We start from the raw sequence: 27,628 nt of genomic DNA, 5'->3' as shown, positions 1-27,628 counted from the left end.
AGGCACTATGGTAAGTGTTTGTTTATCTAATTTTAAACACAATTATATAAAATCTTAGTATAACAGAATCTAACATTTAACCGAAGTGTTGTAATCCATAATTCCAGTGTTTCATTTTGAAATGTTAATAAACTGTGCACTTGGGTTTAGCTAGGCAGGTCTAATTATATAGGTCTACATCCTCGAGACAGTTGGATAGTGCAAATGCGTACAGCAAAGAGCTCGGTTGAAGAAAAGACTACAAATATTGTCACATGGTAAGAAGGCCCGGAAATAATTTGTCTGTCAAATCCGGCGAAGATGATAACAGTAGTAGGCTGGCGTAAATGTGACTGGTGTAAGAACACAACAGTCTACAACAGATATCCCCTTCATTCTCGATCGGAAAACGGTTCGGTTACGTACCGCAAATTTCTTTCTCTTGCTACGAGCAATGTAGGCTGATGAAACGGAACAGACGGCAAAAACTTCGTAAAATTACACATTATTCTACATGGACAAAGACAAGTTCGCTGTGAGCGTAAGTATATAGGCCTGTCAATAAAATGCATATTTTTGAAGAAGTGGGAATATTATTGTGTAGACTATTTGTAGGTATATCCATAATAAAAAAGGAACCAAAAAGCAGTCGGATTAAAATTGTAATTATTGTAAAAATATATATAATACAGTTTAAATATTTGTTAAACTGATGTTAAAACTATTGCTAATCTATATGTAAGTCACAAATTAAGTATTATGTTGTAGTATAAGCAATCACATTGCTATTTACAATTGACACCTATCCTTCCTCTTCATTTTCCACCCAGCATGACCCATGCTCCTGGTTGGAGATGCACCAGTTCATTGGAGACCTGATGGTGTCTGGGGGGGCTCTGGGGCTAAAAGACACCCCACCAGCAGGCCCAGGCTCAGCCCAGCCCAGACAGGTCCAGGCCCAGGCAGATAGAATTAGAGAGGCCAGAGACATCAGTGGACAAAGTGAGTGGAGAACATTGTGGAGTAATAGGAAATGACAGGGAATACTAAGAAAACATATTTTGTTTTCGTAGGCAATGGCAGGGGACTGGGGCAGGGGACTTGGTGAAGAAGTACCCTGGGTTTATAATAAATGTATTTTCTTGCTTTTGTCTTTCCCCGACTTGTACACAGCTCAGCACCATACCTGCACTTGCCCTGGCTGCCCCTACTCTTCCTCATCTTCCTCCTTCCAGACCATAAAGCCCAGCAGCACCTACAGCCCAGAGCTCAGTCAGCCCCAGAGTCAGGCCAAGGAGACCAGCACCCAGAGCCCCAGCCCAGCCCCTACCACTCTCACTACCCAGGGTACTTCTTCACCAAGTCCCCTGCCCCAAATTCCCACCTTCCCTTGTTTCTGCTGCCGACGGGGCTTCCAGACCTGCACCCAGCTACAGCACCACCAACAGGGGGCAGCAGACTTTCCCTTCTCCCAGACACACACCTACTACCACCACCACTGCCCACTTACCACCTGCCTGCCCCACCACCACGCCCACCCTGGCCTGTCACCTGGCACCTTCCCCTGCCTGTCCTGCCAGCATTCCTTCCCCTCCTGCTCCCAGCTCTTCCGCGAACATCAGGGCCACACACCCCCCCAGAACCATGTTGGAGGGGTGACCATAGTGTCCCCTACCCTACACCCATGCATGCACTGTCCAGCCTCCTTCCCCCGACCCTCTCAGCTGCTACAGCACCAGCGCACCCAGCACGCTCACAAGGCTGGCGGCTTCCTGTGCACTGAGTGCGGGCGCGCCTTCAACTCCCACTCCAACCTCCGCATCCACCTCAACGTACACACCGGCGCCCGACCCTACTCATGCCCTGACTGCGGAAAGAGTTTCAGCCAGTCGGGAGCGTTGAAGATCCACCGTCGCATCCACACTGGGGAGAGACCCTATGCCTGCACCTACTGTGGGAGGGGCTTCCCCCACCTGGCCGGGGTCCGGGCCCACCAAAGGACCCACACAGGTGAGAAGCCCTACCGCTGCACCCAGTGTGAGAAGTGCTTCACCCAGTCGGGGGCACTGAAGATCCACACAAGGATCCACACCGGGGAACGACCGTTTGTGTGCAGCCTCTGTGGGAAGGGATTCTCCAACCGCTCCGGCATCCGCTTCCACCAGCGCACTGTCCATGGGATGGTGTCGGATATGGGAGGGGGTGGAGGAGCTGGTGGGTCCCATAGGGGGAGACAGAGTCTAGGCAGCTCAGCTGCTGTGGGACGCCCCAGTGCCAATCCAAACAGGTTATGCAACAACCCCCATACTGATGTGACCTCCAGCATTACTCCTGCCCCGACCAAAATCCTTTCCCCTGGGTCTCTCCTTGCTCCTCCAGGGTCAGGTCTGACTGTAACCTCAGACAAAGAGCTCCAGTTCCAGTCTAGCAGTGTGAAGATCCCCTCCAGGAGAGCAGAACCGGGCAGTAGCAGGGAAGGAAGGGCTCAGCTGTACACCTGTGAGGACTGTGGTCTGCTTTTTGGGGATGCTCCCTCCAGAAACCGACACCAAACTGTAGTGCACTACTCTACAGAAGGGGTAGACGAGGAGGGCCTGGGGGACACTGGGGGGGAGGGGTGAGAGAGATGGTAGATGGAAGCTTGATGCAGTACATCGTTGGATCAAAGGCTAAGGGAGAGGTGAGAAGAGGCAGAAAGCTTGAGACTCATCGAGGAAATAAAACATGTAAATGCATGGTGGTGAAGGGAGGTGAGAAGAAAGTTAATTCCACACTGAACAATAAACTCTCTCTATCAATGGGCTATATTACTTATTTGAGATTGAATTTCCACTTTAAAAGATGCACTAATTTTCACATTTTGGGAGTCCAATTTTCTGTTTGTCAAAAAGCCAAGTACCATGATTAGGCTACTAAAGATGATTATTTGAGAGCTTTTGATTATTTTTGTGTTTATTTTACTGGTTTGGCAAAATCCACAGATAGCATCATCTCAAATGTATGACACTGTAAGACATTGTCCCATAGGGCAGCGCACAATTGGCCCAGTGTCGTCCGGGTTGGGGGGGGGGGGGGTTTGGCCGGGGTAGGCCGTCATTGTAAATAAACATTTGTTCTTAACTGACTTGCCTAGTTAAATAAGTGAAGAGGTTGTATTTAGCATCATTATGTAATTTATATTTTGTAATAATAGAATCTGATATTGTAGGCCTGTATAAACTTGTGTATATCAGTTTATCTATCTATTTAGCTCATTGTGCCTTTGATCTCAGATTAGATCATTCATGTACATAAAAAAGACATATTTCCATAAACCACACTGTACTAAACTTCATAACCACTGATATGTTAAAGTGGTTTAGTGATTTTATTCAGGATCAATATCTTCACTGTTGGAAGATGAGCTCTTATACAAAGTATTTTTTTATCAGGATCATTTCTCAGAGACGCATGGTTTGTTGACCTGTTTTCTATTGCTTCAGATCTCCACCTAGTGGACATTTAGAAGCATAGCAGCAGAAACACAGGCACTGAAACTAGTCTGTCTAAGCTACAGGTGTCAAACTCATTCCACGGAGGTCCGAGTGTCTGCGGGTTTTTGCTGCTCCCTTGTCCTTGATTTATGAATTGCGGTCACTAATTGGTAAGGAACTCCCCACACATGGTTATTTCAGGTTTAATTCAAAGGAAAAACCAAAAACCTGCACACACTAGGCCCTCCATGGAATGATTTTGACACCCCTTCTCTAGGTCAGTGGTTTCCAATCAGTGGTACTAGGACCCCATGGGAGTACTTGGCCTATCCACAGGGGGTACTTGAGAAGACTCATGAGATCATAGGCCTACTGGTAAAATGCACATGAGGGAGGACGGCTCATAATAATGGCCGGGATGAAGTAAATGGAATGGCATCAAACGCATGAAAATAATTTGTTTGATGTATTTGATACTATTCCGCTCCAGCCATTATCATGAGCGTATCCTCCCAAATGAAGGTGCCACCAACCTCCTGTGCTTCAGGGGTAGTCTGGGCAGAGCACAATTCAGGTGGGGGTCCAGTTACTGAAAAGGGTTGGGAAACACAGATCTACACATCTGTGTTTCCTCCCACCATGTTCAAATGCTACTGTTGCCTAGGGTCTTTCTTTTCAGACACTGAAACTATTGAAACTTCTGTTTGGCCAACTTCCCTTCTTTGGTATTCTGTAGCCTCTAGGGAAGTTCAAAAGGCTGATTGAGGACCTTTTTACTGGAGATTGTGTTGGTTTTCTATTTTCTATGATTGTGTATTGATGTGAATATTTGTGTATATTGATGTATATAGTTTGTATGTATACAGGGCTCATCTGTAAAAGAGACCATGGTGTCAGCATGACTCCCTGTCAAAATATATTTTATACATCCATCTGTTTTTCCACATAGACCTGTTTTCAGTAATGATTGCCCTCAGTCATTCAGGGTTTTTCAAGAACAACATCTATTGGGCCTTATGTAATGATCATTTCACTCCAGCCTCTTTGACCCAAGATGTGCTTCTGAGTGTCTCCGATGTTTACTAACTGGTGTAAACTGATACTAAAACCACGGTCAGCTGGGATTCCCAACAACAGGCAAGGCTTGTATAAGGTCTCCCAGATAATTGTATCAGACATATAGCATGACAAGCCACTAGTGATGACGCTACAGAAATGGCAGAATTGGTTTGCCAGAAACAGAAAAATGAAAAAGGTATGAGATGGGCGTTCTTGGAGTTTGACTAATCAACATGTCTCCATGAAAAGGCTATGTTTCAAGTGTGCTAACTCTTCCTCGAAACTCTACATCAGCATTTCGCAGTACCTATTGGAAATGGATGATTTTGCTCTCTGTTTTGCAAGTGTTTATTTGGTCGCGCTGAAACGATCTCAAGTGCTGCGTAAAATCAGGCGACGCAGAACAGTCCACATGCTTAAAGAGCGTCCTTCCACTTGTCAGATGTAATTAAGTGTACACGGAACCATTTTCGGGCTCACCTGAAGTAGGGACAGGTTTGGTTAAGGACAGATAATTGACTTCTAGATGGCAAAAGCTCTCGTGTGACAAAAGTCATGAATGACACGATCAGTGCTATCCGGGATCTTTGGGACATCCCTACCCCATTAAAGTAGAATTTTAAAATGTTAGGTAAGTGCTATGGTTGTGGTTAGGGTAGGGACTTTTCAATGAACTCGTATAGCACTGAGCTGCGTGAAACTACATCAACATCCTGAGTGCACGGAGACAAGTGACGCACTAACAAGTGATTGGTAATTGGAGCGTATACTCCCATTGTTATCAATGTACACACGTCTTGTTTTTACTTAATATCTACAACAGTGGAGAACAGTTATTTAAAACCAAACAGAAATAAACACTTTCATAAAAACATTCGGCACGTGGAAAGAAAGAGGTGTGTGTATATATATATATATACGTGTGTAAAGCTTGTTTCCAAACTTTGAAAGAAAGACATCCCTGGAAGCCACGCCTCCCCAGTATCAATAAGTACAGTTCCAGACGTTCCTTTCCACATTCAGAGGGGCTTGCAGTATTTGGATACAGACAGTGAAGCAGAGTGGGAATACTCATCAATACCCAGAATCCAATAACAAACATGAGAAGTTTTATACTCTTTGCGATTTTAGTAATTGCACATGCTCACAGCAGTATTGGTAAATATAATTTTATTTACTTTAACTGAGTGAATTTCATTTTATTCTACTCGTTACATTTACATTTTATGTAGTCTTATTTGTTTTAATTCAACTGCAAACGTGAACTCTTCAACATTGTTCTTCAAATTAGTTTTCTTGACAACAGTGGTGTAAAGTACTTAAGTAAAAATACTTTAAAGTGCTACTTAAGTAGTTTTTTGAGTATCTGTACTTCACTATTTATATTTCGGACAACTTTTACTCCACTACATTCCTAAAGAAAATTATGTATTTTTTACTCCTTACATTTTCCCTGACACCCAAAAGTATTTTACATTTTGAATGCTTAACAGGACAGAAACTGTCCAATTCACGCACTTATCAAGAGAACATTCCTGTCATCCCTCTACCTCAGCTCTGGCGGACGTACTAAATACAAATGTATCTTTTATAAATTATGAGTGTTTTACTTTTACTTTTGATACTTAAGTATATTTTAGCAATTCCATTTACTTTTGATACTGAAGTAGATGTAAAACCAAATACTTTTAGACTTTTATTCAAGTATTATTTTACTGGGTGACTTTCACTTTTACTTGAGTAATTTTCTATGAAGGTATCTTTACTTTAACTCAAGTATGACAATTGGGTACTTTTTCCACCACTGCTTGAAAAGATATTGTAGGACAGCTGGGTTGGCATCACATAAGGGCTTATACTCAGATTTAACTTGCACTCATTATCTGCACATGGTGTGTTATCATGGTTGGTATATTAGTATATTATGGGAAAGAGATGATTTTGTTTTCGGTCGCGCTGACACGATCTCAAGTGCTGCGTAAAATCAGGTGACGCAGATGTGTGTGTGTATATATATATATATATATATATATATATCGTCTCTTTGTGTGCCTGTGTAATCGATTCAATTATTAATTGAGAGCGGAACTCCCCTGAAAAGCCAATTGTCTGAATACGAAATTGAAAGTGTGACAAATCAAATTAATCTCTGCGCCTCTATCTATCTCCAAGAGTTTTGATTTACCTTGGAGACTCAGCGCTTGTGGAGAAAAGCAATTTAAGTCACTGTTTAGTTTTTTTTGTCACTATCGAAAACATGTTTCCAATTGCTTTTCTTCAACATTAACCATGGTATGGATCGATAATGCCACAGTCATCCCCGTGAAATGGTGTGCTTTCAACGTGTTGTTCAGCTCCTCTGACAAGTAATGCAAGTGCGTGGTTGGTCTGTGTTTTTGCACTAAAACGCTTTGTCCAGCAGGGGACCTCCTGCTGGACTATTACATCTCCTAGTCAAGTAGATAAACCTGTTGTTCATATGACTGTATTTGGCTAAATGCCAGTCTGGTCTGAGTCAGACAAAGAGGAGGAAAAGGAAGAGCTTGTATAAAAGTAAAACAATGTATTTGTCACTCAAACAGTAAGCTGCTGCAACAGCCCAGTCTAAATGTGGCCTAATGTTAGGTGCACCAGCCCAGTCTAATGCCCTATATGTGGCCTAATGTTAGGTGCACCAGCCCAGTCTAATGCCCTATATGTGGCCTAATGTTAGGTGCACCAGCCCAGTCTAATGCCCTATATGTGGCCTAATGTTAGGTGCACCAGCCCAGTCTAATGCCCTATATGTGGCCTAATGTTAGGTGCAACAGCCCAGTCTATATGTGGCCTAATGTTAGGTGCACCAGCCCAGTCTAATGCCCTATATGTGGCCTAATGTTAGGTGCACCAGCCCAGTCTAATGTCCTATATGTGGCCTAATGTTAGGTGCACCAGCCCGGTCTATATGTGGCCTAATGTTAGGTGCACCAGCCCAGTCTAATGCCCTATATGTGGCCTAATGTTAGGTGCACCAGCCCAGTCTAATGCCCTATATGTGGCCTAATGTTAGGTGCACCAGCCTGGTCTAATGCCCTATATGTGGCCTAATGTTAGGTGCACCAGCCCAGTCTAATGCCCTATATGTGGCCTAATGTTAGGTGCACCAGCCCAGTCTAATGTCCTATATGTGGCCTAATGTTAGGTGCACCAGCCCGGTCTATATGTGGCCTAATGTTAGGTGCACCAGCCCAGTCTAATGCCCTATATGTGGCCTAATGTTAGGTGCACCAGCCCGGTCTAATGCCCTATATGTGGCCTAATGTTAGGTGCACCAGCCCAGTCTAATGCCCTATATGTGGCCTAATGTTAGGTGCACCAGCCCGGTCTAATGCCCTATATGTGGCCTAATGTTAGGTGCACCAGCCCAGTCTAATGCCCTATATGTGGCCTAATGTTAGGTGCACCAGCCCAGTCTAATGCCCTATATGTGGCCTAATGTTAGGGGCACCAGCCCAGTCTAATGCCCTATATGTGGCCTAATGTTAGGTGCACCAGCCCGGTCTAATGCCCTATATGTGGCCTAATGTTAGGGGCACCAGCCCAGTCTAATGCCCTATATGTGGCCTAATGTTAGGTGCACCAGCCCGGTCTAATGCCCTATATGTGGCCTAATGTTAGGTGCACCAGCCCATCCACTGAAGTGTATCAAAATACTTCTCAACAAAAAAAAACACTGGAATGACTCTAGCAATAGGTGGGCTAAACAATAATCTTGTCTACTACCAGCCATGGGACAAGATTAGCTAAACAATAAACCAGCATCGACAACTAAAGTGTATGTATGATGATGGTGTTGATTTGATCCTTGTTGTCTTCCTCTGTCCTGTCTAGCGGCTCTGGTCATACAGGGACCAGACAAGCCTGTTCTGGAGAACGATGAAGTCACCCTGGAATGTCTGCTTTCTGACTCGGAGCTCAACACCAGCCAAGTCCACTTTGAGAAGTTTTCCAAGGTCAGGACACAGGCTACTTCTACCTCTGACCTTACTTCTAATTGGGTTATATGATTGCCAATTCTGTTGCTGTACTATGTGAAGTAAAGCGTGTTGAGGTTCTACACTTATCGAAACATGACTTGAACACGACTTCAGTAGTGCAGTATGTTTAATTATGTCAACAGGGCTCAGCTTGATCATTTTGTTGTATATAAAATGACCAATGTTTGCAGACCAAGAAGGTAATCATTCTCACTACTACTCATATCACTGCCAGTCCTCCATATCACTGCTGTTTGCAGATGAGGTACATCTCTGTTTTTCGCTCACTGTTCCTCTCTCTCCTACTCTTCATCAGTACATGAATAAGTGGTATCGACTGGAGGAGGAGTCCATGTACCGCCGATGTATCCCTGGTGTTATCTTGAGGCGTGAGGCGAGCCAACTGCTTCTGTCCATCCGCGGCATCGTCAGCTACTTCCACCAAGGACTCTACCGCTGTGTCGCAGACAACGCCACGGCACCCGACAACTCCTCCCAGCCCCTGGCTATCACCGTCGAATGTGAGTATAGGGTGGGCAATATTAGTCACATGCTTGTCTGTAACAGCTGTTTAGTTTATTTAAAAAAAAAAAATTTAAATGGCCAATAAGTCCGCACCGCAGGAAATACCAAACCTTCTGGAGAGCTGCTGGGTATGCAGGCTTTTAATACAACCCTGCTTTAATACACCTGATTTGTATCCGCTGCTCCCCAGGACCTTGATTAGCTGAATCCGGAGGGTAAGTGTAGTGCTGGAACAAACCCCTGCACACCCAGTTGTAGCTCTCCAGGAGGAGCGCCTGCTATCCACTCCATCGTACAGTATATCCATTCTCCTCATTGTTTTCAAAAACAATGTTCCAGAAACGGAAATTCACAGGGGATAGATAGAAATACAAATGACCAGAAGAAGAGACGTATTGTACAAGGCACATTGGTGGTCATAGCGTGAGGCCTATTTTCCCTTGCGCTACAGGGGCGATCAAATCGACCCTCACGTCTTTTGATAGGCTTCTTTGCCCGTGGAGCAATCGATAATGGGGAATTATTTGTGTGGACAGAAGGAGAGAGCCCAAGGCCCATGGAGATGGTTCCGTTGACGTAGAGAGGGAGAAAATGAACCGTCACACTCCACAGTGCACCATTGTGAGGACTTAGGAAGATGAAGGCAATTACCATTATCTGATTGTTCCCTCCTCATGGGCAATTTGTAGAGGATTTGAGGCACGATACTGCAGTATACTCAGGGATATGGCTCTGTTGACTCATGTTTATGCATGCTTGTACACCGTGCACAGCTGCACACACGCACTCAAACCTCTTAAAACCATCATGCATGCATTCTTCTTTTATTCTATGTCTCTGCTGTGTTTCTGATTCACTGTTCAGACATACGTGAGCTGTCTGTGTACGATGTGTCCTCCTCCAGCCGGAAGTTCATCAAGGAAAACCTGCTTGTGACACTAGGCGAAGACGTAGAGGTGGAGTGCTCCACCACAGCCTCTGAGGCACCACAATACTTCTGGCAGAAATATGTGAGTTTGGGCCTGTCAGGATCTGGCTTTCTATCGCTCGATCTCTCACTCTCTGTCCCGCTCCTCTTTCACTCTCAGCACCATAAGAGGTGCTCAGTATTCATTGTTATTCCCTGGTTTGGGCCCCCCTCTTTCTGTAGAGCAGCTTGCCCACTTACAGAGGATTAATAGTTTAATGAGGTCTAGACAAGTGGCAACCTGAAAGCCAATCTGTTGATAGAATCCTAATGATTTTTCAATGTTCAGTTAATCATTGTTGAATTATTCAACTTGCTGTTACCAAAGCCACAAACCAAATACCCAGGGGAATTAAGACCTCTCAATGCTAAATGTCAAACTCCCGAATGGCCATGCAGGCAACAATAAGACCTTGGTGAATTGATTTGCTGCTCCCTAGTGGTAAAATAAGGTATCACTACTTCAGCACATTGTGGTCCACTATTTCAGACCTGATGCAATTTCATGCCTTTAAAATCAAGTTAGTCCTCATTTTAATACATTTTTCTGAATTTGAATGTCCCTCAAATATCCCCCATCTACCTTTTGAACCAGTCTGTCCACACATTCATAACTATTTGCATAACTCTTTATACATTTGGATTTGGGGTAGAAAATATTCAAGGATGGGGATGGGAGGAATTATAGGGGCAGAGAAACAAACAGTATGGGCCATTTGATGGGCAGCTGCTGACTGACTGCACAGTCCTGGTCTCCAGTAATGTCCATAGGAGGCAGGCAAGAGACTGGATGCATCTGAGCCAGTGGATTTCCATGCAGAATGCTGTTTTGGCCAAACCTGGCCTTTCCTGGAAATCCTCTTAATTCAGCCCCTCATTCAAATTGAAATGGACTTTCTTGGCAGGAAAATGTGAGATCCCAGGAACCAAATCATTTGCAAGGTGTAGTGTCTTTTTTTGGTTTGTTTCTATTCTGTTTCTCCTATTATTTCTCCCCTACTGTGTCTAACTCTCCCTCTTAATAATAGCGAGGCAGCTAGTTCTGTGTCCACAGTGCCTCCCGTTTTCTCATTATGTGTTGTTAACAGTGTTGCCGTGCTATTCTTTGCTGATTGCTTCAGCTAGGTCAGTGAATTGAGTTTATGTGGAATTTATTCAATTTGTTCAGGTAAATACACCTTGTCTGGGAGTTTATTGCTTCTGTCACAGGGACACACATACTGTAACTCCACTGAGAATCATTTTCTTGACTCGTTCGCTCGCTTTCTCCTCCATTCGCACCCCTCTCTCTCTCTCCTCTCTCTCTTTCATCCACCATCCTTCCCTCTATCAGGGAGAGGACTGGATCGTGCCCTCCTCCAAGCTGAGGCTGAAGAATGTGAGGATGGAGGATGGTGGAGACTACACCTGCATGGCTGAGCACCCCACCCTGTCCAGCCTGAAGAAGAGCAGCACCATCTCCATCACTGTGCTGCCAGGTAGGTAGGGGTCAAGAAGGCGGGGACTACAGGGGTTGGTGTTATGAAGAGGGACAGTAAGTGTAGGGGTTAGCAAGCAGGAATAAGAGGAGGGAGGGCGAGGAACACAGATGTTAGGGCCAAGGCACAAATGGGGAGGAGGAGCTCCCGTGAAGGCGAGGGTCTTACGGCTATGTGATGGAGGAGAGCAACTGGCCACTGCGGAGGACGTGTCTTAGGACACTAAATATGTCACTGAAGAAGAGGACTCATTAAGTTACAGCTAATCCAATTTATCATACTGATCATTGTTCATTTTTATCAGCGACCTGCGAGATGATTACGCTGCATTAATGGTCACGGGTTTTTCCACACTATCATATCGCCAATATAGAGTCAATTATAATCCTTGAGATTACAATCGTTTCAATTATCTAGCCTCCAAGTCAGTTGCGCCAATCAAACTGGATGCATGTCAATTATAACAGTGAAGACACTGCTTCAGTATGAAGTGGAAGTGAATAATCATAGTGAACAATCATTTGCACTTCATTTTACACTATTTTTAATCAATCAAATGTATTTAATACAGCCCTTTTACATCAGCAGTTGTCACAGTGCTTTACAGACACCCAGCCTAAAACCGCAGAGAGCAAGCTATGCAGATGAAGCAGCACAGAGGCTAGGAAGAAACCTAGAGAGGAATCAGGCTCTTCTGGCTGTACCGGGTGGAGATGCATGTGGCCATTAAGGCCAGATCGTTTTTCAAGACATTCAAACGTTCATAGATGACCAGCAGGGTCAGATTATAACCATCTTTTCCAGAAGAGTTGGATACACTACAAAATGGACAGTATGGAGCTAGGCTAACAAAATAAACTGTCTGTGAATCATCTGTTATTAAAGCCTGTAGTGTGTCTGACTCTCCGGCCTGCAGCCACCAACGGCCGTCTCAACCAAGCCTGGTACGACTCCACCAACCTGGTGTTGATGACCTCCGTGGCGGGGGCGGTTCTCCTGGTGCTCATCCTGTCTATCACCGTCTTCCTGGTCCGCAGGGCCAAGCAGGCCAAGAGCACCAAGGGACCCATGTGAGTGCTGAGCTCTGTGGCACAGTGCCCTCCTCACCTCTCTCTCTCCCTCTCCCTGTGTGTGTGTGGTGCCCCTCCTTTCTTTTATCTCCTTCCCCTCTCCTCTTCCATTTATCCCAGGTTATAGCCAGGCCAATATATTATATATATTGCCTTATATTTCACTCTGACTCTTACGATAGTACCAAGGCTAAGGTGGATTTACTGTGTGTGTTAGTGTTCTTGTAGACCACTATGTCCCAGTGGCGGGGACCAGCTAGACCCAGTCGCTGACTTCCTCCCTGATCTCTTCCCTGCCCACATGAAAAAATACTACAGTTTACTATAGAATACTACAGTACTTACTGTAGAATTCTGTGGTATACTGTAGAAAACTATACTACACACTGTAGTATCCCTCTATCATGTGTAGTACTTACTATAGAATGTTGCAGAATACTATAGTAAATACTACAGTAATGTCTGCAAAAACACTACACTTTTTAAACTAAAGTAAATACTACAGTATTTTATTTGCATATACCCTGCCCATTCCCCTATCCCAATTTGTGCCATCTATAAGTAAGACATCTATCTACATGCCAAGTATAGACCATATATTGTGTTCCATACAGGTCAGAGAAAAGAGCTGACGTTCAGACCCCAGTCCTACCTACTTACAGGTTAGAGAAAAGAGCTGACGTTCAGACCCCAGTCCTACCTACTTACAGGTTAGAGAAAAGAGCTGACGTTCAGACCCCAGTCCTACCTACTTACAGGTTAGAGAAAAGAGCTGACGTTCAGACCCCAGTCCTACCTACTTACAGGTTAGAGAAAAGAGCTGACGTTCAGACCCCAGTCCTACCTACTTACAGGTTAGAGAAAAGAGCTGACGTTCAGACCCCAGTCCTACCTACTTACAGGTTAGAGAAAAGAGCTGACGTTCAGACCCCAGTCCTACCTACTTACAGGTTAGAGAAAAGAGCTGACGTTCAGACCCCAGTCCTACCTACTTACAGGTTAGAGAAAAGAGCTGACGTTCAGACCCCAGTCCTACCTACTTACAGGTTAGAGAAAAGAGCTGACGTTCAGACCCCAGTCCTACCTACTTACAGGTTAGAGAAAAGAGCTGACGTTCAGACCCCAGTCCTACCTACTTACAGGTTAGAGAAAAGAGCTGACGTTCAGACCCCAGTCCTACCTACTTACAGGTTAGAGAAAAGAGCTGACGTTCAGACCCCAGTCCTACCTACTTACAGGTTAGAGAAAAGAGCTGACGTTCAGACCCCAGTCCTACCTACTTACAGGTTAGAGAAAAGAGCTGACGTTCAGACCCCAGTCCTACCTACTTACAGGTTAGAGAAAAGAGCTGACGTTCAGACCCCAGTCCTACCTACTTACAGGTTAGAGAAAAGAGCTGACGTTCAGACCCCAGTCCTACCTACTTACAGGTTAGAGAAAAGAGCTGACGTTCAGACCCCAGTCCTACCTACTTACAGGTTAGAGAAAAGAGCTGACGTTCAGACCCCAGTCCTACCTACTTACAGGTTAGAGAAAAGAGCTGACGTTCAGACCCCAGTCCTACCTACTTACAGGTTAGAGAAAAGAGCTGACGTTCAGACCCCAGTCCTACCTACTTACAGGTTAGAGAAAAGAGCTGACGTTCAGACCCCAGTCCTACCTACTTACAGGTTAGAGAAAAGAGCTGACGTTCAGACCCCAGTCCTACCTACTTACAGGTTAGAGAAAAGAGCTGACGTTCAGACCCCAGTCCTACCTACTTACAGGTTAGAGAAAAGAGCTGACGTTCAGACCCCAGTCCTACCTACTTACAGGTTAGAGAAAAGAGCTGACGTTCAGACCCTTACAGTCCGTTCAGACCCCAGTCCTACCTACTTACAGGTTAGAGAAAAGAGCTGACGTTCAGACCCCAGTCCTACCTACTTACAGGTTAGAGAAAAGAGCTGACGTTCAGACCCCAGTCCTACCTACTTACAGGTTAGAGAAAAGAGCTGACGTTCAGACCCCAGTCCTACCTACTTACAGGTTAGAGAAAAGAGCTGACGTTCAGACCCCAGTCCTACCTACTTACAGGTTAGAGAAAAGAGCTGACGTTCAGACCCCAGTCCTACCTACTTACAGGTTAGAGAAAAGAGCTGACGTTCAGACCCCAGTCCTACCTACTTACAGGTTAGAGAAAAGAGCTGACGTTCAGACCCCAGTCCTACCTACTTACAGGTTAGAGAAAAGAGCTGACGTTCAGACCCCAGTCCTACCTACTTACAGGTTAGAGAAAAGAGCTGACGTTCAGACCCCAGTCCTACCTACTTACAGGTTAGAGAAAAGAGCTGACGTTCAGACCCCAGTCCTACCTACTTACAGGTTAGAGAAAAGAGCTGACGTTCAGACCCCAGTCCTACCTACTTACAGGTTAGAGAAAAGAGCTGACGTTCAGACCCCAGTCCTACCTACTTACAGGTTAGAGAAAAGAGCTGACGTTCAGACCCCAGTCCTACCTACTTACAGCTGTCCTACCTACTTACGTTCAGACCCCAGTCCTACCTACTTACAGGTTAGAGAAAAGAGCTGACGTTCAGACCCCAGTCCTACCTACTTACAGGTTAGAGAAAAGAGCTGACGTTCAGACCCCAGTCCTACCTACTTACAGGTTAGAGAAAAGAGCTGACGTTCAGACCCCAGTCCTACCTACTTACAGGTTAGAGAAAAGAGCTGACGTTCAGACCCCAGTCCTACCTACTTACAGGTTAGAGAAAAGAGCTGACGTTCAGACCCCAGTCCTACCTACTTACAGGTTAGAGAAAAGAGCTGACGTTCAGACCCCAGTCCTACCTACTTACAGGTTAGAGAAAAGAGCTGACGTTCAGACCCCAGTCCTACCTACTTACAGGTTAGAGAAAAGAGCTGACGTTCAGACCCCAGTCCTACCTACTTACAGGTTAGAGAAAAGAGCTGACGTTCAGACCCCAGTCCTACCTACTTACAGGTTAGAGAAAAGAGCTGACGTTCAGACCCCAGTCCTACCTACTTACAGGTTAGAGAAAAGAGCTGACGTTCAGACCCCAGTCCTACCTACTTACAGGTTAGAGAAAAGAGCTGACGTTCAGACCCCAGTCCTACCTACTTACAGGTTAGAGGAAAAGAGCTGACGTTCAGACCCCAGTCCTACCTACTTACAGGTTAGAGAAAAGAGCTGACGTTCAGACCCCAGTCCTACCTACTTACAGGTTAGAGAAAAGAGCTGACGTTCAGACCCCAGTCCTACCTACTTACAGGTTAGAGAAAAGAGCTGACGTTCAGACCCCAGTCCTACCTACTTACAGGTTAGAGAAAAGAGCTGACGTTCAGACCCCAGTCCTACCTACTTACAGGTTAGAGAAAAGAGCTGACGTTCAGACCCCAGTCCTACCTACTTACAGGTTAGAGAAAAGAGCTGACGTTCAGACCCCAGTCCTACCTACTTACAGGTTAGAGAAAAGAGCTGACGTTCAGACCCCAGTCCTACCTACTTACAGGTTAGAGAAAAGAGCTGACGTTCAGACCCCAGTCCTACCTACTTACAGGTTAGAGAAAAGAGCTGACGTTCAGACCCCAGTCCTACCTACTTACAGGTTAGAGAAAAGAGCTGACGTTCAGACCCCAGTCCTACCTACTTACAGGTTAGAGAAAAGAGCTGACGTTCAGACCCCAGTCCTACCTACTTACAGGTTAGAGAAAAGAGCTGACGTTCAGACCCCAGTCCTACCTACTTACAGGTTAGAGAAAAGAGCTGACGTTCAGACCCCAGTCCTACCTACTTACAGGTTAGAGAAAAGAGCTGACGTTCAGACCCCAGTCCTACCTACTTACAGGTTAGAGAAAAGAGCTGACGTTCAGACCCCAGTCCTACCTACTTACAGGTTAGAGAAAAGAGCTGACGTTCAGACCCCAGTCCTACCTACTTACAGGTTAGAGAAAAGAGCTGACGTTCAGACCCCAGTCCTACCTACTTACAGGTTAGAGAAAAGAGCTGACGTTCAGACCCCAGTCCTACCTACTTACAGGTTAGAGAAAAGAGCTGACGTTCAGACCCCAGTCCTACCTACTTACAGGTTAGAGAAAAGAGCTGACGTTCAGACCCCAGTCCTACCTACTTACAGGTTAGAGAAAAGAGCTGACGTTCAGACCCCAGTCCTACCTACTTACAGGTTAGAGAAAAGAGCTGACGTTCAGACCCCAGTCCTACCTACTTACAGGTTAGAGAAAAGAGCTGACGTTCAGACCCCAGTCCTACCTACTTACAGGTTAGAGAAAAGAGCTGACGTTCAGACCCCAGTCCTACCTACTTACAGGTTAGAGAAAAGAGCTGACGTTCAGACCCCAGTCCTACCTACTTACAGGTTAGAGAAAAGAGCTGACGTTCAGACCCCAGTCCTACCTACTTACAGGTTAGAGAAAAGAGCTGACGTTCAGACCCCAGTCCTACCTACTTACAGGTTAGAGAAAAGAGCTGACGTTCAGACCCCAGTCCTACCTACTTACAGGTTAGAGAAAAGAGCTGACGTTCAGACCCCAGTCCTACCTACTTACAGGTTAGAGAAAAGAGCTGACGTTCAGACCCCAGTCCTACCTGCTTACAGGTTAGAGAAAAGAGCTGACGTTCAGACCCCAGTCCTACCTGCTTACAGGTTAGAGAAAAGAGCTGACGTTCAGACCCCAGTCCTACCTGCTTACAGGTTAGAGAAAAGAGCTGACGTTCAGACCCCAGTCCTACCTGCTTACAGGTTAGAGAAAAGAGCTGACGTTCAGACCCCAGTCCTACCTACTTACAGGTTAGAGAAAAGAGCTGACGTTCAGACCCCAGTCCTACCTACTTACAGGTTAGAGAAAAGAGCTGACGTTCAGACCCCAGTCCTACCTACTTACAGGTTAGAGAAAAGAGCTGACGTTCAGACCCCAGTCCTACCTACTTACAGGTTAGAGAAAAGAGCTGACGTTCAGACCCCAGTCCTACCTACTTACAGGTTAGAGAAAAGAGCTGACGTTCAGACCCCAGTCCTACCTACTTACAGGTTAGAGAAAAGAGCTGACGTTCAGACCCCAGTCCTACCTACTTACAGGTTAGAGAAAAGAGCTGACGTTCAGACCCCAGTCCTACCTACTTACAGGTTAGAGAAAAGAGCTGACGTTCAGACCCCAGTCCTACCTACTTACAGGTTAGAGAAAAGAGCTGACGTTCAGACCCCAGTCCTACCTACTTACAGGTTAGAGAAAAGAGCTGACGTTCAGACCCCAGTCCTACCTACTTACAGGTTAGAGAAAAGAGCTGACGTTCAGACCCCAGTCCTACCTACTTACAGGTTAGAGAAAAGAGCTGACGTTCAGACCCCAGTCCTACCTACTTACAGGTTAGAGAAAAGAGCTGACGTTCAGACCCCAGTCCTACCTACTTACAGGTTAGAGAAAAGAGCTGACGTTCAGACCCCAGTCCTACCTACTTACAGGTTAGAGAAAAGAGCTGACGTTCAGACCCCAGTCCTACCTACTTACAGGTTAGAGAAAAGAGCTGACGTTCAGACCCCAGTCCTACCTACTTACAGGTTAGAGAAAAGAGCTGACGTTCAGACCCCAGTCCTACCTACTTACAGGTTAGAGAAAAGAGCTGACGTTCAGACCCCAGTCCTACCTACTTACAGGTTAGAGAAAAGAGCTGACGTTCAGACCCCAGTCCTACCTACTTACAGGTTAGAGAAAAGAGCTGACGTTCAGACCCCAGTCCTACCTACTTACAGGTTAGAGAAAAGAGCTGACGTTCAGACCCCAGTCCTACCTGCTTACAGGTTAGAGAAAAGAGCTGACGTTCAGACCCCAGTCCTACCTACTTACAGGTTAGAGAAAAGAGCTGACGTTCAGACCCCAGTCCTACCTACTTACAGGTTAGAGAAAAGAGCTGACGTTCAGACCCCAGTCCTACCTACTTACAGGTTAGAGAAAAGAGCTGACGTTCAGACCCCAGTCCTACCTACTTACAGGTTAGAGAAAAGAGCTGACGTTCAGACCCCAGTCCTACCTACTTACAGGTTAGAGAAAAGAGCTGACGTTCAGACCCCAGTCCTACCTACTTACAGGTTAGAGAAAAGAGCTGACGTTCAGACCCCAGTCCTACCTACTTACAGGTTAGAGAAAAGAGCTGACGTTCAGACCCCAGTCCTACCTACTTACAGGTTAGAGAAAAGAGCTGACGTTCAGACCCCAGTCCTACCTACTTACAGGTTAGAGAAAAGAGCTGACGTTCAGACCCCAGTCCTACCTACTTACAGGTTAGAGAAAAGAGCTGACGTTCAGACCCCAGTCCTACCTACTTACAGGTTAGAGAAAAGAGCTGACGTTCAGACCCCAGTCCTACCTACTTACAGGTTAGAGAAAAGAGCTGACGTTCAGACCCCAGTCCTACCTGCTTACAGGTTAGAGAAAAGAGCTGACGTTCAGACCCCAGTCCTACCTGCTTACAGGTTAGAGAAAAGAGCTGACGTTCAGACCCCAGTCCTACCTGCTTACAGGTTAGAGAAAAGAGCTGACGTTCAGACCCCAGTCCTACCTGCTTACAGGTTAGAGAAAAGAGCTGACGTTCAGACCCCAGTCCTACCTGCTTACAGGTTAGAGAAAAGAGCTGACGTTCAGACCCCAGTCCTACCTGCTTACAGGTTAGAGAAAAGAGCTGACGTTCAGACCCCAGTCCTACCTGCTTACAGGTTAGAGAAAAGAGCTGACGTTCAGACCCCAGTCCTACCTACTTACAGGTTAGAGAAAAGAGCTGACGTTCAGACCCCAGTCCTACCTACTTACAGGTTAGAGAAAAGAGCTGACGTTCAGACCCCAGTCCTACCTACTTACAGGTTAGAGAAAAGAGCTGACGTTCAGACCCCAGTCCTACCTACTTACAGGTTAGAGAAAAGAGCTGACGTTCAGACCCCAGTCCTACCTACTTACAGGTTAGAGAAAAGACCGTTCAGACCCCAGTCCGTTACCTACAGGTTAGAGAAAAGAGCTGCAGTCCTACCTACTTACAGGTTAGAGAAAAGAGCTGACGTTCAGACCCCAGTCCTACCTACTTACAGGTTAGAGAAAAGAGCTGACGTTCAGACCCCAGTCCTACCTACTTACAGGTTAGAGAAAAGAGCTGACGTTCAGACCCCAGTCCTACCGTTGACGTTCAGACCCTTACAGGTTAGAGAAAAGAGCTGACTACCTAGCTGACGTTCAGACCCCAGTCCTACCTACTTACAGGTTAGAGAAAAGAGAGAAAAGAGCTGACGTTCAGACCCCAGTCCTACCTACTTACAGGTTAGAGAAAAGAGCTGACGTTCAGACCCCAGTCCTACCTACTTACAGGTTAGAGAAAAGAGCTGACGTTCAGACCCCAGTCCTACCTACTTACAGGTTAGAGAAAAGAGCTGACGTTCAGACCCCAGTCCTACCTACTTACAGGTTAGAGAAAAGAGCTGACGTTCAGACCCCAGTCCTACCTACTTACAGGTTAGAGAAAAGAGCTGACGTTCAGACCCCAGTCCTACCTACTTACAGGTTAGAGAAAAGAGCTGACGTTCAGACCCCAGTCCTACCTACTTACAGGTTAGAGAAAAGAGCTGACGTTCAGACCCCAGTCCTACCTGCTTACAGGTTAGAGAAAAGAGCTGACGTTCAGACCCCAGTCCTACCTACTTACAGGTTAGAGAAAAGAGCTGACGTTCAGACCCCAGTCCTACCTACTTACAGGTTAGAGAAAAGAGCTGACGTTCAGACCCCAGTCCTACCTGCTTACAGGTTAGAGAAAAGAGCTGACGTTCAGACCCCAGTCCTACCTACTTACAGGTTAGAGAAAAGAGCTGACGTTCAGACCCCAGTCCTACCTACTTACAGGTTAGAGAAAAGAGCTGACGTTCAGACCCCAGTCCTACCTACTTACAGGTTAGAGAAAAGAGCTGACGTTCAGACCCCAGTCCTACCTACTTACAGGTTAGAGAAAAGAGCTGACGTTCAGACCTACCCTTACAGGTTAGAGAAAAGAGCTGACGTTCAGACCCCAGTCCTACCTGCTTACAGGTTCAGACCCCAGTCCTACCTACTTACAGGTTAGAGAAAAGAGCTGACGTTCAGACCCCAGTCCTACCTACTTACAGGTTAGAGAAAAGAGCTGACGTTCAGACCCCAGTCCTACCTACTTACAGGTTAGAGAAAAGAGCTGACGTCCTACCTACTTACAGGTTAGAGAAAAGAGACGTTCCCCAGTCCTACCTACTTACAGGTTAGAGAAAAGAGCTGACGTTCAGACCCCAGTCCTACCTACTTACAGGTTAGAGAAAAGAGCTGACGTTCAGACCCCAGTCCTACCTACTTACAGGTTAGAGAAAAGAGCTGACGTTCAGACCCCAGTCCTACCTACTTACAGGTTAGAGAAAAGAGCTGACGTTCAGACCCCAGTCCTACCTACTTACAGGTTAGAGAAAAGAGCTGACGTTCAGACCCCAGTCCTACCTACTTACAGGTTAGAGAAAAGAGCTGACGTTCAGACCCCAGTCCTACCTACTTACAGGTTAGAGAAAAGAGCTGACGTTCAGACCCCAGTCCTACCTACTTACAGGTTAGAGAAAAGAGCTGACGTTCAGACCCCAGTCCTACCTACTTACAGGTTAGAGAAAAGAGCTGACGTTCAGACCCCAGTCCTACCTACTTACAGGTTAGAGAAAAGAGCTGACGTTCAGACCCCAGTCCTACCTACTTACAGGTTAGAGAAAAGAGCTGACGTTCAGACCCCAGTCCTACCTACTTACAGGTTAGAGAAAAGAGCTGACGTTCAGACCCCAGTCCTACCTACTTACAGGTTAGAGAAAAGAGCTGACGTTCAGACCCCAGTCCTACCTACTTACAGGTTAGAGAAAAGAGCTGACGTTCAGACCCCAGTCCTACCTACTTACAGGTTAGAGAAAAGAGCTGACGTTCAGACCCCAGTCCTACCTACTTACAGGTTAGAGAAAAGAGCTGACGTTCAGACCCCAGTCCTACCTACTTACAGGTTAGAGAAAAGAGCTGACGTTCAGACCCCAGTCCTACCTACTTACAGGTTAGAGAAAAGAGCTGACGTTCAGACCCCAGTCCTACCTACTTACAGGTTAGAGAAAAGAGCTGACGTTCAGACCCCAGTCCTACCTACTTACAGGTTAGAGAAAAGAGCTGACGTTCAGACCCCAGTCCTACCTACTTACAGGTTAGAGAAAAGAGCTGACGTTCAGACCCCAGTCCTACCTACTTACAGGTTAGAGAAAAGAGCTGACGTTCAGACCCCAGTCCTACCTACTTACAGGTTAGAGAAAAGAGCTGACGTTCAGACCCCAGTCCTACCTACTTACAGGTTAGAGAAAAGAGCTGACGTTCAGACCCCAGTCCTACCTACTTACAGGTTAGAGAAAAGAGCTGACGTTCAGACCCCAGTCCTACCTACTTACAGGTTAGAGAAAAGAGCTGACGTTCAGACCCCAGTCCTACCTACTTACAGGTTAGAGAAAAGAGCTGACGTTCAGACCCCAGTCCTACCTACTTACAGGTTAGAGAAAAGAGCTGACGTTCAGACCCCAGTCCTACCTACTTACAGGTTAGAGAAAAGAGCTGACGTTCAGACCCCAGTCCTACCTACTTACAGGTTAGAGAAAAGAGCTGACGTTCAGACCCCAGTCCTACCTACTTACAGGTTAGAGAAAAGAGCTGACGTTCAGACCCCAGTCCTACCTACTTACAGGTTAGAGAAAAGAGCTGACGTTCAGACCCCAGTCCTACCTACTTACAGGTTAGAGAAAAGAGCTGACGTTCAGACCCCAGTCCTACCTACTTACAGGTTAGAGAAAAGAGCTGACGTTCAGACCCCAGTCCTACCTACTTACAGGTTAGAGAAAAGAGCTGACGTTCAGACCCCAGTCCTACCTACTTACAGGTTAGAGAAAAGAGCTGACGTTCAGACCCCAGTCCTACCTGCTTACAGGTTAGAGAAAAGAGCTGACGTTCAGACCCCAGTCCTACCTGCTTACAGGTTAGAGAAAAGAGCTGACGTTCAGACCCCAGTCCTACCTGCTTACAGGTTAGAGAAAAGAGCTGACGTTCAGACCCCAGTCCTACCTGCTTACAGGTTAGAGAAAAGAGCTGACGTTCAGACCCCAGTCCTACCTGCTTACAGGTTAGAGAAAAGAGCTGACGTTCAGACCCCAGTCCTACCTACTTACAGGTTAGAGAAAAGAGCTGACGTTCAGACCCCAGTCCTACCTACTTACAGGTTAGAGAAAAGAGCTGACGTTCAGACCCCAGTCCTACCTACTTACAGGTTAGAGAAAAGAGCTGACGTTCAGACCCCAGTCCTACCTACTTACAGGTTAGAGAAAAGAGCTGACGTTCAGACCCCAGTCCTACCTACTTACAGGTTAGAGAAAAGAGCTGACGTTCAGACCCCAGTCCTACCTACTTACAGGTTAGAGAAAAGAGCTGACGTTCAGACCCCAGTCCTACCTACTTACAGGTTAGAGAAAAGAGCTGACGTTCAGACCCCAGTCCTACCTACTTACAGGTTAGAGAAAAGAGCTGACGTTCAGACCCCAGTCCTACCTACTTACAGGTTAGAGAAAAGAGCTGACGTTCAGACCCCAGTCCTACCTACTTACAGGTTAGAGAAAAGAGCTGACGTTCAGACCCCAGTCCTACCTACTTACAGGTTAGAGAAAAGAGCTGACGTTCAGACCCCAGTCCTACCTACTTACAGGTTAGAGAAAAGAGCTGACGTTCAGACCCCAGTCCTACCTACTTACAGGTTAGAGAAAAGAGCTGACGTTCAGACCCCAGTCCTACCTACTTACAGGTTAGAGAAAAGAGCTGACGTTCAGACCCCAGTCCTACCTACTTACAGGTTAGAGAAAAGAGCTGACGTTCAGACCCCAGTCCTACCTGCTTACAGGTTCTCTAGTAGGTTTCTTCTAAGTGAAAGCCTCCACTTCTATGTCAAAGATAATAAAACAAACAGTATAGTGAACACTACAGTAATGTCTGCAAAAACACTACAGTAAATACTACATTATATACTGCAGTCCACAAAAACACTACAGTAAATACTACATTATATACTGCAGTCCACAAAAACACTACAGTAAATACTACATTATATACTGCAGTCCACAAAAACACTACATTAATTACTGTAGTATATACTACATGTTTTATTTTACTACTGTATTTATACTGTAGATAGAGTTGACTGTGTATACTACACTAAGTACTACAGTAGTCACTGTAGTGTTTTGCAGACTGTAGTCCGCAAAATCACTACAATGCATACTATAGTATTTATACTATAGTATTTTTTTCATGTGGGTGTGTTTTCACCAGACTCTTGCAAAACATGTAAGGATACTGTGGTCATATAGTATGTACTGTTAAAATCCCAATAAATACACAGTAATCAGACACATTGTGACCCACAACTTCTGTTGACCAACCTCATATCAGAGTGATTACAACATGAGTACAGTACATGTTTTCTGTAATAGGTATTCTGTCTCAAAGCTATTGAGGTTAGGTTGCTCTTTACATCTGTGTGTTTGACCTACAGTATATTCTGTAGATCACTGGTTGGCAGTCTATTTCTTCTCTTTTACTTGTCTTTCTCTCCTCTGTGGTTCTCTGGGCAGTCCATTTACACATAATGGTGCAACTCTCTATCTTTCTCTCCTCTGTGGTTCTCTGGGCAGTCCATTTACACATAATGGTGCAACTCTCTATCTTTCTCTCCTCTGTGGTTCTCTGGGCAGTCCATTTACACATAATGGTGCAACTCTCTATCTTTCTCACCTCTGGGCAGTTCATTTATACATAATGGTGCAACTCTCTATCTTTCTCTCTGTGGTTCTCTGGGCAGTCCATTTACACATAATGGTGCAACTCTCTATCTTTCTCACCTCTGGGGTTCTCTGGGCAGTCCATTTACACATAATGGTGCAACTCTCTATCTTTCTCTCCTCTGGGGTTCTCTGGGCAGTCCATTTACACATAATGGTGCAACTCTCTATCTTTCTCTCCTCTGGGGTTCTCTGGGCAGTCCATTTACACATAATGGTGCAACTCTATCTTTCTCTCCTCTGTGGTTCTCTGGGCAGTCCATTTACACATAATGGTGCAAATCTCTATCTTTCTATCCTCTGTGGTTCTCTGGGCAGTCAATTTACACATAATTGTGCAATTCTATCTTTCTCTCCTCTGTGGTTCTCTGGGCAGTCCATTTACACATAATTGTGCAACTCTATCTTTCTCTCCTCTGTGGTTCTCTGGGCAGTCCATTTATGAATAATGGTGCAACTCACTCTTTCTCTCCTCCTCCTCTCTCTACCTCCAGTGATGACCACTCTCAGAAGAAGCCCATCTACACAGCCAGTGTTGAGACTCTGGCCTCTACCAGTGGAGACAAACAACCACTGGTGTGACCGCGCCAAGAGATGGAGAGGAGAAGTAGGGGAACAAATGGAGAAAGATGGTGAAAGGGAGTGAGGAATAGGAAGGAGGGAAGATGTCGAGGTGGGAGGAGAGGTGCCTGGGTTATGGATGCAGAGTAAAATCGAAGCTATTATCAAAGGCTGGCTGCGTCTAAGAGGAGGGAGACAAATGATTGTTTTACTGGGGTGGTTTGCTTCCAGCGGGGTTGGCTGAAGTGTTCTTGAACAAAAGGTGTGCAATTTTCTCTTTATTGATCTCGCAACCTGCAAAATTGAGATTCACGTTCTTATCTGATGCAAGGTGAGGGGGAGGAGTCTTAGATACTGTGGGAACCCTAAGCAGCTGCAGACATTTTTCACAAGGAGGTTACCTTGAGTTAAACTGCTCACCACCAGCACTTTTGCAGCCTTGGGCTCACAAAAAGGAATGCCTCTTACGTTGCAAGTATAATGTGACTGCTGCATCACAAATGTGCCTTTTCCCCTCAATACTTTTACGTGGTGTAGAATATTGGTGTGGATTTTTTTCCAAGGAAATGTATAACCTTATGTAGCATACTAGTGGTGACGCACTTCAAAGTATACAGACAAGATGTACACTTGTAGATTATTTTGCATCTCTATATTCCAATGACAACTGAAGCACTTTCAAACATTACTCTCAGAGCTATCTATTTGCTGTATTTCCTGTACTTATAATAGTCATGATATAAAGTTGATTTGAGAAATTCTAATAGGAATTGCCCAGTGTCTTTTATCATTGATTAAAATGTAGGACATATCAAGAGGGGGAGGAGTATTGACAATGCTGTGAAAGCTGGATGCTGGTACAAGCTTGGACGCACATACAGTAAATCCAATGGCCTCTTGACCTCCTATCCTCTCTGAAACCTCAGTTCCCTCCACTTCCTATCCATTCTACAAGGCCTTCCTCTACAGCTGATCTTTACTGCACCTCACACACACCATCTAACCACGGAGAGAGAGCCTGCATATGATATGCCCAGTCAATAACAGAAGACCGACAGACAACCTTGAGGCATCTACCCATTGTTTTAAGTGAGGCTATGTATGTGGTTACACATGGTTCATTCCCCACTGCATCCTACAGCACCATTAATAACTCTCCCTCTCCCAGCCAGGCTACAACTTCATTCTTTCATTTTCTCCTCTGTTGCCTTCTAACCTTAACTTATTTCCATCACCACTTATCACTATAACGGCTCTTCTCATAACTATGTATTTAATGAAGCCTGGACTATGTGTGGCTGGTTGAAGGTAGGCTGCTGTAACAGGAAGGAGATGCTGTGGTTTAACATGACACTCCGTTAAAAGGAACTGTCCACGCGCTTCAGAGCACAGCGAGGATAATGTTATTAAACTGATTATTCAAGTCTCCGGCCACCGTCTGGCTTTTTACAGGCCATTTGTGTGTCCTAGCTGCTAGGTGTAAAGGCTGAGGTCAAAACTGTGTAGCCAAAAGTCCATAAAACAGTCATGCTTCATCAAAATACATTTTGGAAATTTGAAGCGCTCTTCATTTGAAATGCCAGTGAACAGCGTTTTATTTTGGCCTTTGAGGCATTTATGGGTGAAAAGTGTACGCCTTCATGGATGTTGCTGGTTCAACAGGATGGCCCAAGGACTACTAGATGACAGTGAGGTCCGTCGCATGAGGGCTTTCTGCCTCCATGGTTGTGTTTGGATAGCTCTGGCCCCTAGGCACTGACCTAGAATCAGATTTCCTTTCTAATGTCACCGGGTAAAGTTGAGGGCTGCCCTTAGACACTGGCATAGGGTCTGGCTTCTGACCTCATGTCAGTAGCTAAAGGTCGTAGGATTGGAGTAGGCTTACAAAAAGATGACCAGCTACACTTTTACCTCACATATCACATAGGAATAATTGTTAGGAATCGTTGTTATTACCTTACACCAAGTATTTATCATTGCTGATTCTGTTTCCTAAGAATATCCAGTCACAATATAGTGATAAGTATACCCATAACCACACAATGGTTATTACATTAGCCTATAGTTGGGTGACTAGCTGATGCTACTTTGCTGCGAACAGGAGTGCAACATGTCTCAGCAAGACAGACAGCAGCAGCATACTGGTCTATGGAAGCCTGTCTCAGTGGACATCTCCATTGGAATGCATGTATAGTTCTCTTGAATAATATAGCAACTAGGGCCCGCTCAATATTCTGTTAAATTGCATGTATGTATGTATGTATGGGTTGAAATGAACGTTAGGTTTTCGCTGGAGAGGCAGGTGTTCCCCCATCATTACTCTCCAACAATGCCCCATCTGGTGCCGGGGAGCCGCCGCTGACAACTGGGGAACAAACACTCGGAGAGAAAGTGACAGGGGAAAATGAAACGGGACGCGGGGGGCGGATATTATCCTAGCCAAAACAACATGATTGAAAGCGAACATGCCTCGGCGTGGGACAAGTAGAAATCAAAAGACAGAAGGAACGGAAGTGTGGTTGAGCGGGAGAAGTACAGAAGGGTAAATCCGTAGCCTACAATCATGTCAGGCTACCCACGACTACCGGGCAGAA

The 27,628-nt window shown here is 45.6% G+C and overlaps 2 protein-coding genes across 2 annotated transcripts; both read left to right on the top strand.

Annotated features, from left to right (window-relative positions):
• Positions 1–287: 287 nt before the first annotated feature.
• Positions 288–4,389, top strand: LOC139390036 (uncharacterized). The gene is made up of 3 exons (XM_071137150.1): positions 288–520; positions 810–981; positions 1,153–4,389. The coding sequence occupies exons 1-3, from the start codon at positions 494–496 to the stop codon at positions 2,598–2,600; spliced, it is 1,647 nt and encodes a 548-aa protein (XP_070993251.1). The 5' UTR covers positions 288–493; the 3' UTR covers positions 2,601–4,389.
• Positions 4,390–5,376: 987 nt separating this feature from the next.
• On the top strand, positions 5,377–25,849 carry LOC139390063 (cell surface glycoprotein MUC18-like). Its single transcript, XM_071137186.1, has 7 exons — positions 5,377–5,669; positions 8,382–8,503; positions 8,844–9,048; positions 9,917–10,062; positions 11,353–11,497; positions 12,414–12,567; positions 24,968–25,849. The coding sequence occupies exons 1-7, from the start codon at positions 5,612–5,614 to the stop codon at positions 25,053–25,055; spliced, it is 918 nt and encodes a 305-aa protein (XP_070993287.1). The 5' UTR covers positions 5,377–5,611; the 3' UTR covers positions 25,056–25,849.
• Positions 25,850–27,628: the final 1,779 nt, after the last annotated feature.

The sequence above is a fragment of the Oncorhynchus clarkii genome, chromosome 3, assembly GCF_045791955.1.
Source record: "Oncorhynchus clarkii lewisi isolate Uvic-CL-2024 chromosome 3, UVic_Ocla_1.0, whole genome shotgun sequence".
NCBI classification, from domain to species: domain Eukaryota; kingdom Metazoa; phylum Chordata; class Actinopteri; order Salmoniformes; family Salmonidae; genus Oncorhynchus; species Oncorhynchus clarkii.
This window is presented reverse-complemented; position numbering and strand designations above follow the sequence as displayed.